Source organism: Heliconius melpomene, chromosome 20, assembly GCF_056956725.1.
Source record: "Heliconius melpomene rosina isolate 202511_hmr_F chromosome 20, ASM5695672v1, whole genome shotgun sequence".
In the NCBI taxonomy this organism is placed as follows: domain Eukaryota; kingdom Metazoa; phylum Arthropoda; class Insecta; order Lepidoptera; family Nymphalidae; genus Heliconius; species Heliconius melpomene.
The window spans coordinates 8,526,183-8,547,146 of NC_140408.1; the positions used below are offsets into that span (position 1 = coordinate 8,526,183).

The window sequence follows — 20,964 nt, forward strand, 5'->3', positions numbered from 1 at the left end:
TTTTACGTGAGTGCCGCTAAAAATTGCCCAAAAAAGGCTCACAATGGTGTAATATTTAAAATATCCCCCCTATTTTCCTCCTTCCACCCCACTAGGATTATCGGATTTTTTTTTACATTACACGTATAAAAAACGTGATTATGCTAAAAAAAGCCTCATTTACCATTTTATTTACCATTACAATAACAACATCATTTTTTTAAGTTCTCAATTAGTTACTACTGTTGGTATTACTTGTTTATGTTTTGTTCTATTATCCCTAATGTATTTGCGGCAGAGCTTGACGTCACGTTGCGTCCTCGATTTTTCTATCAAGCGAGGGGCATCGGGTCACGTCGGGTCCCGCCGGTTTGCGAATGTCACGCGCATGCGTTAGAATTGCGCCAATTTTGCATCTAGCGGCCTCTGCCGGCACTTTCAGTCTCCTTCCGCCACGAGAGAGGGATGTTGCGTCGGTTCAGATTGCATCGCACGAACTATACCATAAATTTGAAAATGCATCCGAGAAATGTCATCGGGTTGGCATAGAAAATTCGCAATTTCTCGTTTGAAATCGAAATAACGTTTTATTATTAGAAACAAGTGTCGGTATTTATTAATAATAATGTGTTAGATTTTTAAATAATAATAATAATAATAATTTTAGATTTGTGTGGCTCGTGTAGTTGCAGTGGTCGTCTATTGTGGTGTGCATAACCTTGACACGTTGCCGCGCTAGCGCTACAACCTTGTTTTCAATTGCACTCTCTTTAATCTTGACATTTGCTGAACACGGAAGCTGTTATATTGGGAGAGGTAGAATTAAATATGATGTGATGATTTGGAAAGTTAATTTTTGAATGAACAATGATGACTATAAGATGATATATTGTTGGTTTGTTCATCGATTTGAAGAAATTGATGATATATTAGAAATTGATGTTAGGGTAACATGAGTTGGTGACAGCAACGGAGAATTGGTGTGAGCAAAATGAAAATTATAAAAGGTAAGCCTTTTAAACATTATTTAATATTATATAAAACATCGTTAAGTCTATATTTTATGTAGTCTAGTACCTGTAAGTATTCTAATATAATTAAATAATTAATACAAGATAATTTATCTTAAGATACAATATTAAAATTTCATTTAAATATAATATCATAATATTTTGTATTTTCGCTAGCCTTAAGGGCTGTAATGAAATATTTAATACCTCCGTCCTGCTACGATAACGACGTCGTTTAAATATTATAAGCCTAAAATAACATTTTGTTAGGGCAGTGTGCTTAGAGACGTTGATTTATCCCATGAGATAGCAAATTGGGTGTCGACAGAACAGTTTAAACAACTGAACTGTTTATAGAATTTACATAAGTAATGTGAAAACGAAATGCATACAAATATTTAAAATTTCATGTTGATTTAATACACTAGGGTTTTCTTAGGCACATTGTAAAAATATGGCCTAAATCTTTTTCGTAGCATAATAATAATTTAAATAACATAGTACAAATGATTTTGTTTATGTAAATAAGTTTTAAAAAATACATACTTTTGATATAAAAGTATATAAACATACATTAACAACCATTTACGTTACATAAGTAAATTTGCTTAAGATTTATCAATTCTTCGATGAGAATCGAATCTACAACCACGAACTATCATTCACCTATTCATTCGAATCAACATAAATAGAGTCGTTCATTAATTCCTATAAGATGGCAATATATGATATATTCTGTTAAAGATATAGTCAAACGTAGGAGCTCCTGCACTCCTAGGTTTGACTAGTCAATCCTCGCGTCTGACATAAGGCCGTCATGACAGTTAGAATTGCTCAATACAAATAATATATGTCTCACCAGGTGAGAAAAAAGACACTATTTTTTATATTAATTACGACATAATTATCTTTTAATAATCTATAAGCAGTAACATTTTTTAGAGGTAAGTCGTGGCGCAGAATCTCTCTGGTAAGCAATTGACAAGTCTTACTAAAAGTTACTTGAGGCCTTCGTGGCGCAGCGGCACAAGGGTGTGACTGTAACGTGATGGTTGTGGGTTCGATCCCCACTCGAAGAAGAGAAATATTTATTTACGCTTACTATTTCTTCGCTCTGGTGTCGAGGCAAAGCGCGGCGTTGAGTTCTGCCCCTCAACACGCGATGCCTCCAGAATTAGGTGGAAAGTGGGGAACGGAGTGTCTTAACACTAGATTCCCTCTGCGTACCCTGCTTTGTGCAGGATACAGCGTAAAGCGTTATTTTTATTTATTTTAATTTAACAGAACCCTACTTTTACACCAAGGCTAAAACATTTGTTTTGTTTTAAATAGGTCATCTATAGTAATTTAATCACTTGATTTACATAACAATAATCAATTTTATGTACAAGTACTACGCACACTGTCTTTGATTAAGCTGCAATTATCTTAGTTGACAGATCTCTACGTTGCCTCTACGGATGTGAGCAATCAAGTGGCACGAAGAGGGAAATATGTTTCAACTGTCTCTTGATTCCTTGCGGGGTTACCATTTATTAGAAGGATGTTCGTTTTGTTCTAATTTTTTTTAAATAAGAATCAAAATCCGTTTCACGCTGTATCACGCACACATCAGGGGAGGCAGAGGGAACCTAGTGTTAAGACACTCCGTTCCCCACTATCTGCCGAATTCTGAATTATTTTTTTATTACTTTTTTATTGTTAATGTTATAAAATAATTAGCAGCGTTCAGTTCCGTCACTCAACACGCAATTCCACTGCAATACAGCGGCGAAAGTGGGAAACGAAAATATCTTAATGGTGACAAAGTATGTCAACAATAAGTTGCCAGGTTCCCTTTGCCTACCCTGCTATGACCGGGAAATATAGTGAACCTAAAAAAACTATATACTATATACTAAATATACCCCGAATAGCAAACTCTGGCATTAAAAGCTAACGCTAAATGCCTATTAACGAATTTCAATATATACGATTCACATTCACGTGGAAATATTGAAAATCCACCGTTCAAAAACCATTTCGTATGCGTTATTAAAAATAATTCGTGAGCTAAAGAGATTTTCTCTATATTTTAAATTGCATTCGGTCGGCCAACAAATATCCGTACTTTGGAAGTAAAATTTTAAAGGAGCTTAGCTGAATCGATCGAAATAAAGATGTTTATTCCCGGAGGTCGAGCAAATGAGGCGAGAGCACAGTTTAGGCTTTATGTGCCATTCCAATTTACTGTGGTTCTAAAAAGACAATCTCGAGACAATCTGTTTTCTCGCTCCGCTGAAAAGAACGAAGCCATAGCTTTGTCTTTTCTTTTGTTTTCCATTTATAAACCATCTTTTATTGGTTTCAAAGTAGGTTAAACATCAGTAGCGTTATGTATTTTCGTAAAAAAGTAAATTAATAAATTTCTTTAAGCCTTGTGTTGAATTACTAGAAATTTAAAGAACTCGCTATATTATTTATTATTTAAGCAAATAATTTGGTCCATATAGCCGTATAATAATACGGCTTTATATTTCCAGGGAAACATGTCTAGTAATAAAAGTTCTAGAACATACTCTGTTTGTATATATATACACTAAATACTTAAAGTTTCATGAGCTTTTTAGTTTATTATACATATAAAATATATCTACATTTACTATTATAGCCTTTAAAATTGCCTGTACGTTAAGCCTACTTAGGTAATCGCCTATTACTCTTTGTAGGTAGGTTCTCTTCCATTAGGTTTTATTTTATGCTCAGATTAACTAAACTTCGAAGCTATAGTGGCACAGGGGCAGAAACGCGCCAGGGTTGTGGACCATTCGATTACCACTCGGGGAAATTAAATTATTAATATTTTTAACCGACTTCTGTAAAATGAAGAGGTTATCAATCTGTATTTTACGTTTGTTACTATAGAACTTTGGACTAGGTGAAACGATTTTGATGATGATGATTATTTTTTATTAGCAAGGATACATTTCAAGGATAGTTTGATAAGAGTTTGGTTAGGTTCTGATTATGGGATCCGGTTGAAGTCAGTACTTTTTGTTTAAAATTATATTCATAATTTCTTCGCTCGAGTAACGAGAGAAAGAATGGCGTCGAATTCCGCCACTGAAGACGTAATGCTTCTAGAATTCGACTGAAAGTGGAGATCAGAAGTATCTTAATGGAAAACGTAGTGAAGGCACTACGTTTTCCATTGTAAGGACACTAGGTTCCCTAGTTCCCCCTGTCTTCTGTGATATGTGTGGGATACAGCGTGAAGAAGTATAGCTCAACTAAGAAGAATTATTTCTTATTCTTTTTAATGCATTATTTAGAAACAAATGAAAGAAATGATATTGAATTTCGATTTTCTAGAGGTTATGTGTAATATTCATTAATTAAAAACGTTTATGTGTATTTATTCGGACATTTTAAAATAACCTTTTTATTCAATTAAACAATATTTTTAATTTACAAATAAATGACACCTTCATGAAGCACAAAACGATGTCATGAATAAGATACTTTCATAGACACGTCTATAAAATTTATTGTTACTTCGACGAGGTCAGAAACCTGTGAAAAATGTCTGGGATTTTGACCTTTGCCAGGTTCACCTCTAGCGACCTCAATGACTTTAACTTATTTTATCTCCTTTTTCTTTTAAATTTCATTCTTGACGTAGTTGTATAAATGTTTTAAAGTTGAAGCCATAAAAGATAGTGGTAAGTTTTTCTTTGACGCTAGCAATTTAAATGATATTTTACTTATCGTATATTATTAGGGTAGGTGGGGCACAAAGGTCTAATTTGACTATTAATAACTATACAGTAAAAACAAATTATGATTGGCTCCTTTTTCGGTTGATTAATCATTATAGAAATATGTCTTTTCAACGTTTTTCTATATTAATTAGGAATAGAAAAAAGTCTATTACATTACGCTTTTGAGGGTGTCATTTTCTTGAATTTTTGTATTCACTTGTCATTTATTTTTCATAAGGCTGAGACAGCCCATTCGTAAGTTTGTGGCATTGTCCCCAAGTAATCTACCTTAAAAGTTTCATGAGCGACATAGGCGTCGTGTAAATTATATAGTAGAACATTTATATTCATGAAATGTGGGTGACAAAACAGTTTAAGTGAAATATAATGAAACACGGCTATTTTGGGGGCTACACGTGGAGCATTGGCACTAGAGTGTGACTGTAAAGGCGACTGATTGTGAGTCCGTAATATTTCCAGGGTTGGATACCGTCATTCAACACGTAATGCCTCCAAGATTCTCTCTCTGCCTTCTTTGCTACATGAGGAATATAGGAGCTGAAAAAAAAGAAACACGGCTATTTTATTCATACTTGCTATATCATATATTATAATGTTTCAACAAACTATGATCGTTTTGGAACATCAATTAAATTGTAACGATTCGTCGTAGAGGTAGAGCTAGGCAATATATTACGCCCGTAGAATGTTTGCAAGGCAACTACTAAAATATTGTGCTATATTAATAACTGTGATACGTTCTTCTTCTATTTTGTCTTTTTTCTGTAGTACTTCTGTATACTTTCAGATAAATATGAGTATCTACTTTCACCTTAAAGGCCGGCAACGCACCTGGAGCTCTTCTGGTGTTACATGGGGTCATGGGTGGTAGTGTACCATCAGGTGACTTGTCCGCTCGTTTTCCCTGTCTTTTCCATATTCGAGGCTCATGAGATACGTATAGAGTTTACAGAACTTAGTTTTAAGACAAGAAAATAAAAAAAAACAAACAGAAATTCCTTTTTAAACAATTTATCTACTGTTATTTAATCTAAAACTTCAGCTATCAGTTAGAAGAGGCAAATCTAATTAGCAACTACTAGTTGAATTCTCTCGACGTAGACTTGTACTTAATAAAGTAGATATGTGAAAGTTTTGCTGTAATATAAATGAATATGTCGAGGCATGAAGCGTGTTGGTGTTCACTTCGTATAATTGCTTTTTTTAAGAGCAAATTACAGCATAAATAATAATTATTAAAGAGAATGAATGCCTTTTTTAAAAGCTGATATTTATAATTATTAGTTATTATCATTGCCGTAATTATCATTGTTCTATAATAGCCAATATGTTTCAGTGGAACAGCGTCTGATCATGAAAGCGTCGGTTGTGGGTTCAATTCCCACCCAGGGGAATGAGTTTATTTTCATTTTTGCGTTGTGATAAAACAATGTGAGGTTGTTGAGTTCCTATTCTAAGCGCGAAATGCATCGAATTCGGATGGAAAGTGGACAGTTCTCCCTAGGTCTCAACTACCTTGTTGAAAAACATAGAAATTATGATATTTTTAAGATGTAAATATTTGGAATTTTTAACTTAATAAATAATATAGACATTTTCGATTTAATACCCATCTAATTATTATATACATCTGCAACATTTAATGTAGTCCAAAATAGCTTATTAGGTACGTTAACAAAAAGTTAGATTATTTAGATTGTAAAAAATATTTTTTTCACTATTGATAAAAAATATGACAATTTTTTAAACAACAGTAGTATAAAAAATTTACAAAATTAGAACCCACTTTCGATTTTCATAAAAGTTGACCAGAAAAATTATTATGAGATTTGAAACTTTCAAGCATTTCTAGCATTGTGGGTTAAATAGAAGTTGTTTAATATAGCGGTGGTCGTACTCGTATTAAAACAACGAGGTTCAGTACTAAATAGTATGAAATTTGAATAATACCCCGTCCCAAATACCGAGGTATAATAACAAAATATATTACATTCTTCCTAAATAAAACCAATGTGTGACACCACAAAGCCTATAAGCTGTACTAATAAATTGGGATAACAACGTTTTATTCATACTAGTATTTTGTAAAATAAAATATGTTGTTTCTTTTTTAATAAAAGGTAGGGAATAGAAAGGTAGGAATTGTAGATTCGATTTCCGCTCGAGGAAATTAAATATTTAAAATGTTGCATTTCTCTAGTATTGGGGCTAAGCTCAATACAGCGGCGGCGTTGAAAAGTTTATTGAATGTGGAGAGTGGAGTGTTTTAATACTAGACTGCCTCTGACTTCGCTGCTCCATGCGGGATACAGCGTGAAACTAAAAGAAAAACATGGTTTTTTAGTTCACGCTATAATAATCTATCAATCGCTATTAAAAAAAACATATTTTGCTCTTTTATAACCGACTTCAGTAAGAAAAGGAGGTTATCAATTAGACTGTATGTTTTTTCAGTTAAATAAGTATTTTGCATGTATTGCCTAATTTTAAATAACATTATAATTTTTCATAAAAATTCTTAAAAACATATTTTTTGAAGTTTCATAAAAAAATTAAAAATAGATATTTGTTAAAAATAGACAGCAATTTCTGATATCAACGATATGTGTGCCAACAGTTTTGATTCCTCGTTGTTCTATTACAAAACAGTTGTACGAAATGAAAGGTATGAAAGTGAAATAAAAATCACCAAACTCAACTCATATGTGATTTTCAATTGAAAACTCTAAGCATTTTTTGAAAAAATACAATGGCCACATATAAAATTTAAATATTGTACCGTACCGACCGTACTGTTTTAGGAATTATATTTTACGTTGCGGGTTCGACTCCTACTCGTGGGAGTGAATTATTTTTGTTTTCCGACTCTGATAAATAAAACATTCAATGTGTAATGCCTGAAATTCAGAAAATCAAAGTATTTCAGTGATAACTGAAACACATTAATACACTTTGGAGACAAGATACTAGCACGAGGTTCCCTTTACTTTTTTTACTTTACTTTACTTACCTAAATACTATTTTATATGAATTGTAAACGAGGGGTTCTATTCACTTACCAAAAGCTTGCATATAAACACTATCTATAGTATGAATTTAGTTAAATGGCCGTTGTAAAACGTTTTGAACATGAACGCTTCTCCAGCTTTTCGGGTTTCACACTTCCGTACCCATGTATAACTAGTTTACTATTAAAATTTATGTTTGTTACAATTTGTATAATATTTCACGGTTCTAGAGATTTTATATCTGTTTTATTATTTTAATGTAACAATTAACCCTAGGATTCACTATGTTCGAGTAAACATATTTACTATGATATCACAAATATTAATACTAGCAAATGATTAATTTAAATAGTTAATATAAGTTAAAAAACACTAATTTATAAAAAAAAACTTTTAATACTTTATTTTTCACCTAATCTGGTCTATTTTACAATGTCAAATTGCTAAAGTTAATTTTGCAAGCTATATTGTACGTTTGTGATATCCTGAATATTGATATATTCAATATTATAGTTATGCATCAAAGCCTTTTACATTGTTTAATTAACAGCTTTACCTCGTAGCAAGCTTATATCAGTACTGAAATACTTTCTACTGCTGGTGAGGTCTTTATCGGCCAGATTCCCTTGTTTTTTTTTTCATCTGGGTACTAGTAAAATGAGAGAACCTTATCTCTCTCGTCTCTAAGTTCTCTATACTTTATATATTTATGACATTGAAATATTTACTACTTTTCTCTATAGCAGTGTAAGCAGGAGTGTTAAGATACTCCGTTTCCCTCGGCGAAACTCATTTAAAGTTGCTAACCCACTGGACTACGACAACCTCAGATTGGTAAATTCTTACTTTTTTTACTTTTAAATGTAATTGTCAAAACAATACCGTTTGTTACAAATTTGAATAGTAAAGAAATCTCTAAAGAGAATAAAGTTTAAACAAGAGATATAAAAGCTAATACTTACAACAAGTTAACTTGTCCCTGGAGTGTTTTAATTAACATTAATGATGAAAAATTAAAAAAGGAAATTCAAGTAACATTTTCTTAGTTATTAGAAGCTTAGATTCTTAGACCACATATAAATATTTAATATAAAATATTTTCTATTCTAGTTAATGTTGAATTTCAAGGTTAAATAAACACTGTGCACCTAGCCACAAACTTACTCGTACATAGAAAATTCTCAGACGAACGATTTCATAAAGAGAAAGACTTAAACATAAATATATTTCATTTAAATTGAAGAAAATTTCCAGTAAAAAGGAACTACTGGTAGTGTAAAAGAACAAATTTCAAACTTAAGTAGCCTTACAAGATTGGCACGTACCTACATAAAATTATGGCACTGTAGGCAACTGAAGTTGACGGGTTTCTTTCATTTAGAATTATGTACTAAACCCAGCTAAAGTGGGCAGCTTTGTGGAAATAAGATTTAAATAGTAAATAAGAAATACTTTTCTAGAAAATATTTTCTAGAAAAAAAAACTTACAACGTAAGCTCCTCTATCTTCTTATTGTGTTTTCCGTTTCGTTGATTGCTTTGAATAAATTTATTTTATTTTATTTTTGTTCTCTCTCTCTCTCTATATATAAGGACATTAAGAACTGTAAATTCAGATTAAAATACGAGAATATTTTGGTGTTATTAAATTATATACTTTAAATTATATTAAATTATACACGTATTTGAGGTCGTCGCGGTGCTTGAACCGGCGACGGTAGTGGGTTGGATCCCCATTCGTGGAAGAGAAATATTTATTTATGTTTACATTTCCATTTCTTCGCTCTGGTGTCAAAGCTGAGCGCGGCGTTGAATTCTGCTACTCAACGCGCAACGTCTCCAGAATTCGGCAGAATTTCGAATTCGGGGAACGGAGTATCTTAGAATCCCTCTGCCTACCCTGCTATGTGCGTATTGTTAATATTTAAAAAAAATACATATTACAGTTAAAATTTGACTCTTATATTTGTCACAATGGTCTCTAACGTCATCTGCAGATAATTTCCGTTATAAAACACTTTTATAGCACCATGGCCGCTTTACGGCTTTGCGCTACGAAGAACTCGTGTAATAATTCTGTGAAATGATATATTGGACGAATAAACAATGTTATTTGGTCAGATTAGGTGTATGTTTCTTTTTTTTTAAAGGGAGATATTATTGAATTGAATATGTATTTTAGTTGTACAGGTAGTGTATGTATGGGATTCTTGTGTGAAATTGTAACTTGGGGGATGAACTGTTTTTTTTTTCTTCGCTCTTGTAAGAAGATAAAGCGCAGCGTTGAGTTCCACTACTCAACTCGCAATGTCTCAAGAGTTCGGTGAAAAGAGGGGAAACAGTATACCTCTATATATTACTTGATGAATTTGGCAATAAGCTTATATCTAATACTCTATCTATATATACTGATTAGCTAGTATAACAATATTACTATGCCACAAGGGACCTCGCCAACCTAAATAGTACCTCTCATTATAATCCCTTTTAAACTAGGATCCGCATATACTGAAAACAATAGGGTGAGAAAATGAGAGTCTTATTTAGTACTATTCAGATAACTTTCAACCTCAATTAAATTTTAACATGTTCTGTGGGGGTATGCGGAATATTTACCCTTTTGTTGATAAAATTATATTCATTGTGTAAGATTTCTATTGAGCCGTGGCTGGGTTGTTATAAGGGTGTGATTGTAAACTCGACGGTTGTAGGTTCGATTTTATATGGGGTAATGAAATCTATATATATAAAATCGAAAGGTCACTCACTCATCACGAAATCTCAGAAACTACATGTGCTAGGAATCTGAAATTTTGCATAGGAGTTACTTATAGGACGTAGGTGCTCGCTAAGACGGGAATTTGCAATATTCGATTTCTAAGGGGTTGTTTTTGGGGTCGAAAGTTTGTAAGAAACTTCGTTACTACAAATGCTAGGAGTGTCAAATTTTGCATAGACGTCACTAGGACGTAGTCATGGAGACAGAAATTAATAATAACACAGTTCACGCGGGTGAAACCGCGAGCGGGCCGCTAGTATTTAATATTTTCTTATTTTTTATTATTAAGATGGTGAAATACTTGAAATGTGAAAATTTCAACTAATTAATTATAATGACTGTGTTATGAGATTACGTCTGATGACAGACAGACAGACAGGTAGTATCTTAGTGTCCTGTTTTACCCGTAATAGTAGGGCTTCTTCTAACTGTACATATAAGCAACGATATAAGTTCGACTCTCATTCGGGGGAATAATTATATTTGTTTTCGTTTCCTCGCTCTAGTAAGCGAAGCCAGACTTTGAGTTTCACTACTCAGCACTGAATGTTTCAAATATTTTGGTAGAAAATGTTGAACAGAGTGTCATAACACTAGATTGCTTTACACTTTTTACAAAATAATATTTTATAAAGCATTTAATATGTGCGTTAACATTTTTTTGGGAACAAATTTCCAGTGTCCTATTTAAAAAAAATATACAAAGCTACACAGTAAAAATGTTTAATCTTCATAAATCGATTCATGAAGTCAACCGAAGTAGATGGAAGTGCGCGTTCTAGATACCTTGCCACAGATGAAAACTAGGTATCGTGAATAAACTGTAGGTAGGTACATATTTATAAGCTATTCTTTCATACTGTCAATTGAATTAATATAACGAGATATCTAAGTGAAATAAATAGGCAAGGCTAGTGTTAAGACAAGAACATTAATTCTATTTGTACATATTTTAACGTTGTCTTAATAATGATGTTAAGTTTCTTGGAGAATATTCACTAACAACAACATATTTGTTGCTCTTAGTGAATATTGCAACATACTATATAAAATTAAGCAATGTTTTTTGTATAGCACCAAAAAATAATTAATTTCTTGGAGTATAAATCGAACCCGCAAACATCACGCCACGTTAAAATTATAAAAACTGACAAAATATTGATAAGAAAAAATCTCAATCTCTGTATTTATGATTCGATTGAAATAAAAACAAAATCTACAAATGACTATAGCAACGACAAGTACCATAGCTTGTTAAAATTTTAATAATTGAAATAACTCAAAATTTTCCCTTCTATTCAGTTTTTTTAATAAATTTAGGTCAATTTTAATTCCGATAAAATAAATTGTGACAGAATTCTTCCTCCTCCTTGATGAGCCAGCTCGTCGTATTGGTTTAGATTCAATTTATAAGAAATGTTACTTACTGCCGAATTCGGGACCATTTGTCAATATTTGATTTTAAATAATGAATATTTTTACAAGATTGATTGATTGATGTAAAAATGTACTGGAAATAAAGATATTTTTAATGAAAGGAATTCTTGCGTAGTTAAATGGAAGAATTGATATTTTTTTTATAATCGTAGGTTATATTATAAAATCTTTCTTTATTTCGCTTTTTCACACATTTATAAAAAAAAAATTGGTCGAATATGAACTCCACGGTTGTGGTTCGATTCCCTCTCGGGAGACTAATTGTATTTGATTAATATTTATTTCCCCGTACTGACAGACATTGTTCTGATAAAAGCGCGGTGTTTAGTTCCGCCATTCAACTCTATAACATCTCTACAGTCAAACAATCAATAAACAAACGTGCAAAATTAGAAGATCGAACAATTATGTAGCTATATTTGTTAGCAAATATTACAGATGTAAAGGCACATGAATTCAAATTGAACACAAACATAGAAGTACATCTAGGATGTTAGCGTTGATCTATTGAACTTACGTAAATATCAATAGCTTTGCTTCATAATATCTTTATCATAATATATCAATATGGGTGATTAATAATAATAATTTACGAGTATGTCTATTTATTTTGATATGCTCTCTGTATTTGTATGTATATTAGTTCTTATAAACACAATATAAAAATATTTATAATTTTGTATTATATGTTTTAAAATATTAAAATATTGTTTTTTATTTCAACTTCTTGTTCTCCATTCACACTCCGTTTCTCTCACACACTTTCTGCCGCATTTTGGAGGCATTACGTGTTGAATGGTGGAACTTAACGCCGTGCTTTGCCTTATTACCAGAGCGAACAAATGAAAATATTAATAAATAATATTTCATTTTCCTGAGTAGGAATCGAACGCACAACCACGCACAACATTTACTGTTACACGCTGCCCTTGCGCCATGACGGATTAAATTGCTTTATGTTGTGTTAAAAATGAAAAATAAACTTAAATGAAATTTATATTTTTAGATCCTGAATTTATCTATAAAATTCTTTTTCCAGATCTCGATGTGAAAACTATATTTATTGGAGTAATAATAATAGCAACAATAAACGTAACTGGCGGAGATTTACTGAATGATATACCAAAAGTAGTATACCAAAAGGACAGTCCATATAAGGACATAATAGAACCTGAACCACTGCCAGTTCTACATGCGAATGACAGCAAATGTAAAATATCAGAATATCAATGCTTTAATAAGAGATGCATACCGATTAATCGATTCTGTGATGGCAGCAACGATTGTGGAGACGCATCAGATGAGCCAAGGCATTGTACACGTGAGTATTTTTTTTTATTTTTTGCTAAAAATCGTGCATTAGGTTCTACGAGTTCAGATAACGATTTTAATACTAATTTTAATGTAAAAAATAATACGTGTCAAATTAAAGAAAATAATATAAATTTATAAAAAAAGAAACGATTGTGAAACGTAATACTCTTGCAGTCGTATGGAAAATAAATTGGATGACGTCACATTTTTTCATATATCAAAGATATAATTTAACATTTACAATAATAAATATACAGTGACATAATGAAATAGAATATCAAAGGAACTTTTAAGGTAACAAAAGCCTTTTATTCTCTTTTAGGGGGATATCGTATACCAGCATTTACCTCTCTAATCCAAAATATCCATTTAAATGAAATTTTGACTTATTCGTCCATGTCATGTAACAGCTGAGCGACAAACTCGGCTGTGTTTTATTCAATTTTACGTCGGTTGAGTGGGTTTTTAGGCAAAAACATTTCCTGAAAATGGCATGTGTCGCTGATATGTCAATGTTGGGATAAAAAATTTTGAATTCTGATTTTTATTTTAGCTTTTCTGATATATTTGTTTGTAAGTCTCAAATTTGATTTCAAGTTTTTTAAAAATTTATTATAGTCGTTACCATATTTGCAGAAAACAAATATTTGAGCAATTCTCGAAAAACCATTAAATTGAGTACAAATAATATAAATATATAAAAAAATACATAAATACATTGCAAGAAGAAAAACCTAAAATCTTTTTAAAGTAATCTTAATATACTTTCGTTCCGATTCAAGTAGAAAGCGGAAAACATAACTAATCCCCTTTACAAGCACTCGATCTATCTATCTAACCCCTCAGTGCAACGAATTGCTACGAAAGTTTAGCTACTTTAACTGCTTTTATCCAAGAAAATGTTCTGTAAAATTTTCTTGAAGAAATCGTAGTTGTATGTTTACCTATCTATGGTTGTAAGTCGACTTCATAGAGCGAAATCTATTTAAAGCGGCACCTTATAGAGCGACTATAAATATTTTTAGTACACATTTTAAATGTTTATTAGTAAGTCAGCTGGGCACGGACCATATGTCTGTAGAGTTATTAGATTTTAAATAAAAAAAAAATATACAATGTTTGTGGTTCAATCCCAATTGTGGTAATCCCAATCGTGCTGTGATGAACGATGTAGGAATACTGGGGACGGGTTGGCTATGCTCACCTCATAATAGTGTAGTTCCTACACCAGAATTTTAAGTAATAAAAATTTGAGGCTTAAAAAGCTTTTACATAAAAACATCTGTTTAAGGCAAAGTCGAGAAATTTGGGAACTGTATTTTTTTTTAAAGTAAGCACAATCTTTAAGAAGAAGAAGAATATAGATTTGTTATGTTTTTATTTGTAATTTTCTAGATTACGTCTAGTAAAGCTACACTAAAAATATTTCACATTCAACTTTTAAAATAGGCGTTCATTTTATCATAAAGATGCTCCTTATAATTTCCTTGCAGGATATTTTTTAAGCCCCCTCATTAGCAGATCTCTTTCTGAATAGAGTTCTAGCATAATGTTTCGTATAGCTTACATGTAACCTTATCTATACTGGGAATATTAAAAATGTGAAGTGAATTTTATTTCATGAGAAACAAAGTATGTTTTATAAAAAAAACTATAAGCTACGTATTTTCCATTTAATAATGACTTGGAAATATCATTTGAAAAATAGGTAGGCAAGGTAGGCAGAAGAAAGCTTGTATTGACACTTCGTTCTCCACTTTCCGCCGAATTCTGGAGGCATTACATGTTGAGTGGTACCAGAGTGAAGAAATGAAAATATTAAATATATCATTTCTACGAGTGGGAATTGAACCCACAAACCTGTCGCGTTTACAGTAACGTTTGAGCCCCTGCGCCGTTGGCCTTAACATGAATGTTAGAAGCATAAAAATATCCAATCTTCCTATATATCAGCATGAATGATATTGACGGTGGCAAAGAGAGAATAGAGTCTCTTATTTAGTGATTTTTCACTCATTCTATAAGTTTTATTCTGATATAAATATCTTCTTTAAGTTTGGTTAACGTAAATATCACATTTGATCACATTTCCAATTTCCGCGCTCAACTTAAACGGCTTCCAATCTAACTTAATCGTGGCTTGCATATTCTTTCTCTACTTATCCGCTGCTTTATTCTGGAACAAATTTCCTAAAGCGATTTCCTTGATATATTAATAAATGTATTGAAGCACCATATGAATAAGAAATGCCTATTTTATGAGTCTATTTTATTCGAAAATTACGTTTTTTTTATGAATATATTCGGATATATTTAATTGTAATACCATTTGTGAGAATAATTTTATTTATTTCTAAAAGGCATAGCGGCATTTCGCACTTAGGTTAACAAGTGATATTTTTTTAGTTCGAAATATCTTCCAATGAAATATGAAGATACAAGAGGAAATCTAGCCATTTCATCAAGGACAACGTCACTCCTGTGGCACTATGGCGTCAGAATAAGCATATATTTTTTTTAGCGTCACGCTGTATTCTGCTCACAGCAGAGTAGGCAGATGGAACCTAGTGTTAAAACTCTCCGCTCCCCAATTTCCGCCAAACTCAACGCAGTGCTTTGCATTGACACTAGAATGAAGAAAATGGAAATGTTAAATATCTCATTACTCGAGTGGGAATCGAATCTATACCCTGTGGCATTTACAGTCACTCCTCGTGCTCCAGTGTCACGAGTATTATAATTAGCGACTAAATATAATATTTAACATTAACTTATTTTACTTGTTAAGAGCCTCTTTCTTTGAAAATCGCCTTATATTATAATTGAGTTTATGAACGCGAGCACACGGAGCTCATTCCAATCCTATTCCCTCCATAATTTGTAAAAGTGGATTTACTGTGGATCACTTTGTCTTTGCCATGTCAATATTAAATTAAAATATTAAATTATACTTAATTATTTCAAGTCCCGAATCTCTTATGCGAAATATAACAGATGTAATGTATATAATAAATAATAATAATAATAGAAATGTTTTTTAGCTTTAATAAATATAGAAATGTTTTTTAGCTTCTCTTCTAGTCAGAGAGGACATGGGAACCTAGTGTTAAGATAGTCCGGTCCTATTAAAATACGACCGTTTTCCACCGAACTCGAGTCGAGCTTTGCTTTCTTATCAGAGCAAATATTAAAAATAATTGAAAAAAAATAATATTTAGTTTCCTCGAGTGGGAATCGAACTTACTATCTTTCGTGTTTACAGCCACAGGCTCTGCGCCTACGCCACGTACAATTAAGCAACACCTAAAGGCTATTGTGATTCGCAACATCTTGAATTGGTAAAAGGAATGAGCCCAACTGCATACCATTCTAAGAAATATTCATCTTAACACTATCTTTTAACTTATCTTTATAGGGCACGAGGGCTAGTCCCCCGCTAGTGGCCTCCAATCACCCCCACAACCACCCCGATCCTCCTCATCCTACTCTCTACTAACTCATCTACTAATCTAATGCTAATTTATACAGATCACAACTGCACTCTGAAGTGCTACTTCTCATTTCCAATTCCTAGTTTAAATATCCGCAGGTATGTATTTATAACTTATAACTTTTTATATATAAGTGATAACTATGTTTCCACTTACTTGGCAAGCTGGCTAGTGCTTTGCCTCTCTACCTCTATTTCGGTCTCTTCTCCTCAAGGCTTAAAGCATCTTAGCTATGATTTTTGCCCCCGAGTTCTGATCGCATTGCCTGTTGAGTGGAACTAACTAACTAAACATCGTGCTTTTCTTCAAAATCAGTGCGGAGAAATGAAACTATTAATAATTTCCATTTCCTCGAATGGGGATCGGACTAACAATCATAATTTACAGTTTTATGCTTGTGCCCCTGACTTACTTGTTTATGGATCTCATTTTTCTTAAGTACGATACTAAACTCTTCTACACCCCTCATCATATAACATTCCTAACTAATAACTATTCCACGGTATTCGTAATACCAGTAAAAATGTGAAATATTTTAAAACAACAAATACAATACGATAAAATTTATACGCTCTTTGTTTCAATTCGTTTGGTGTAATTTATTTTTAATAAAATATGTATAAAATTTATCGCGTGGCTCCCGACAAATATGGAATACTGAAAAACATTTATGTATTTGTAAATTACTTTCAGCTTTACAGATAAAGTGTATATACATATATAAAAAGTAAAACGGGATATAGTATGAAGGAAAGCTGCGGGTTCAGGCCCGGTTGGGTGGATGATTGTATTTAAAACGCAGAGTTGATTCCTCAATATGTAATAACTAAAAAAATAATTAAAAAGAGGAGAACGTAGTGTCTCAACACTGTGTTTTAATGCCTACCCTGAAAAGTTCGGGAGATGAGTGATTTTAAACAAAAAAATAATGTCACTGTACTTAATAGCAACCAGTAATTTAAGCTTATCCAATTTCTTAGACACGAGTCAACCTAGTCTAGCATTGTTGTAACAAATGGTTTAAATAAAAGATAATAAATATAAAACAAGAGCTCGACGGCATGTGGGCCTATGGTAGATTTATGACTCCGAGAGAAAGTTCTATAAAAGCATTACGAGAACCCTGCTGCACATGTTGGGGCACATGAACATTTGGATGTCGATGACAATAGGCTCGCTGATTTCCGACTTCCAGGGAATTTCATATAATAACTCCATGAGAAACAAAGCATCGTGGGAAACGAGCCAAAGGGGTGGGGACACCCGAATTTGTATTAAAGCCGACCAACCTTAGGGATATGGCGATTCCACTACCAGCACTCTTATAGTTATGAACTAGTTTTAATAATAATTGTATTTTATTTTAATAATAAAACAGTTTTTATATACAAAGTTTAAGATATTTTTACTGGCGCCCAACGGTGGGGCCTAGCTAAGTGAACAAAACGCGCAATCATAAGTAATTCCGCAAAAAGTTTCGCGAAGTCTCTTAAGACTATGGCTAGGCAACGAAACCATATAAATACGTAAAAATACTGTTATCAGTGGAAGAAAATGATCAAGGAGGCTGCCGTCGTGAGCATTCTGTAAGTACCAAGTAGCATTATCTTTGTCACCATTCCTTCCCATCTGAAACTCCCAACTTTTGTATAAAATAGCTATAGGAATACTAGTAGTGTTATTCACTCTCCTTCTGATAGTGAGAGTAGTGAAAGTAGCGCGAGTCAGTCGTCCTACCATTTTAGAGTCCCGTGTTTACATTAAACAATGGATCCAAAAACCTTACTTTTGTTCGTCCCTTCGTATAAGGGCGATGCATTTACTTTATATAATTATATTAACTGTGCTAAGCAATGGCTACAAATAGTGGGTGGAGATACACCACAAAATGTTATGTTATTATTAAGTAAATTAGAATCTAAAGCTGCTATATCAATATCTATGATTGAGCATGATTTTAAATGGAATAATATAGAATTAGCATTAAAAAGAGAATGCGGAGATAATAGAGATTTAAATACGTTATTAATAGAGTTAGGAAATGTTAAGAGAAAAGGTTTATATAAAGATTTAATATTCGAATTAAAACAAAAGTTATTTTTTATTAGAAGTAAATTATTAGATAAATATAGTGAAAAACTTTTAGTAGATGAGGTAATGGAGACGTACATAAATACCGCCCAGAACACCTTAAGAAATAGTTTACCGTATCATGACCAAATATATGTATCTAACTGTAATTTTAATGAAACGGCAACTAGAATATTGCAATTAGAAGCAGAAGGGAGATATGACAACTTTAAACCAAATTTTTATAACGTTTTACCGCCGCGGCGTTATGTACATCAAAATGCGTATCCGCAATATAAATCGAACTTTAATTATAACCAGAGACATGTTTATCCGTCTACATCGCGATCGAATCACTTTCCGATGCGACATAATAATAATAATAATTTTTATAATAATAATAATTACCATCATAATAAAAATCAATGGACTCCGAATGCAAATAATTTTTTTACTAGGCCGCAGAATAGTTATTTTAAAAGGAACCAATATCATCCTAATACAAATAGGATCCCGCAGGAAATGGGGGATGTTTCAATGCAATCAGCCCCTCCATTGCGTCCTGGTCAGATCAATTTAGGGAAAGGTATTGTTGCTGAGGAAGTATTCCACCATGAAAATAATTTTGATAATATTAATTTAAATTTTCACGAAGTTGCTGACCGCGAAAAAATATCACATAGTATAGAACATGTGAAAGATAAAGAAAATCACGTTGCAGATGCATTAAATGTAACTCAAATATCCCATACAACCTCGGATTCATTACTGGCTCATTCCGATGAGGAAATATCGTTAGACAAACAACCATATGAAATAGAAATAGAAAATCCTGTAAATACTGAGTTAAGTAATACAATAAATTCATGCCAACAAGACAGTGATAGTGGCATACCAATTATTAACAATTATCCACCGAAATGTTTGAGACGTGTAGTGTTTGAAAGTGCGCCTTACGAAAACGCGAAATATGAAAAAAGTATGTGGTATTTTTATATTCCACCAAATAATGAGGAAAAAGTTATAAAAAATTTTATGTTAGAATATTTAAGTAAAGAAAAATATGCGTTTATAATTCCTAATGAAGAATTATTTTTTAAAGTTTCAGTAGTATATAGGAAATCTTTGACCATAGTAAGTTTAAGCCAGTAAGATATACTAAGTCTTTAATAGAGATAGATAATAAAGAGGAACAATTACAATTAATGAATGAGTGCCATTTATTAAATAATAGACATGAAGGTATTAAAAGTGTTTATAAGCAATTACGAAAAAAATATTATTTTGAAAATATGCGACAGATTATTAAGAAATATATTTTAAATTGTGAATTATGTAGGAAACAAAAGAATTATAGGAATGATAGATTGAATAAACGAATTCAGCCTCCAAAAGTATTTAAAATAGATGATAAGGTTTATTTAAAAAATTCAATGATAGATAGGCACAAAACGAAATCAAGATTTCTGGGTCCATACAAAATCTTAAGTATAGAACCGCATAATAAATATAAAATAAGCAATGGAAAAATTTATCACGTAGAGGAACTAATTGTTTCAGAATCCTCTATACTTTCGGATATAAGTTCAAGTAGTTAGACCCTTCGGAAAATGTAGTAAAACCTACTCGAATATTAGAAGGAAAGTGCTTTACAATAAATATATAAGTTAGAAATAAAAAATATTATACATAAATTAGAAAGATGTAAATCACAGATATCAAAGTATACATATTATTTTAGAACATATTAAAATAAAATTGTTTCAGTAAATACTAGATTGTATTGTAACTTTAATATGATTTTTTTATTGATAATTGTGTAAAGTAGAATATAGAAAATATGAAATATTGTACCTATTATCCAATACAACCTTCCCTGTACCTATCCTATAATGCGAACGGTAATTATAGCATACAATGGAAATGAAATATATGATGTCGAAGATTATACTGAAGTAGAACATTAATATGCAAAGGAAATATTAAAAAAAAAAAAAAAGAATTACAGCTGATGAAGATGGAGAATAAATGAAATTCCAACATTTAACTATGAAAATCACGACATAGTATAATATGGTTGACAACTATAATAACTATTATTATATTGATATGCCTA

General features: G+C 32.0%; 1 protein-coding gene across 1 annotated transcript in view; it reads left to right on the top strand.

Moving 5' to 3' along the window:
- Positions 1-435: 435 nt before the first annotated feature.
- LOC146527839 (uncharacterized) overlaps positions 436-20,964 on the top strand; it is a 106,708-nt gene continuing 86,179 nt past the window's right edge. The window contains exons 1-2 of the mRNA XM_085204057.1: positions 436-986; positions 13,013-13,294. Of these exons, the coding sequence (XP_085060183.1) occupies positions 971-986; positions 13,013-13,294 (298 nt within the window). The 5' untranslated portion in view covers positions 436-970. The remainder of the gene's footprint in view (positions 987-13,012; positions 13,295-20,964) is intronic.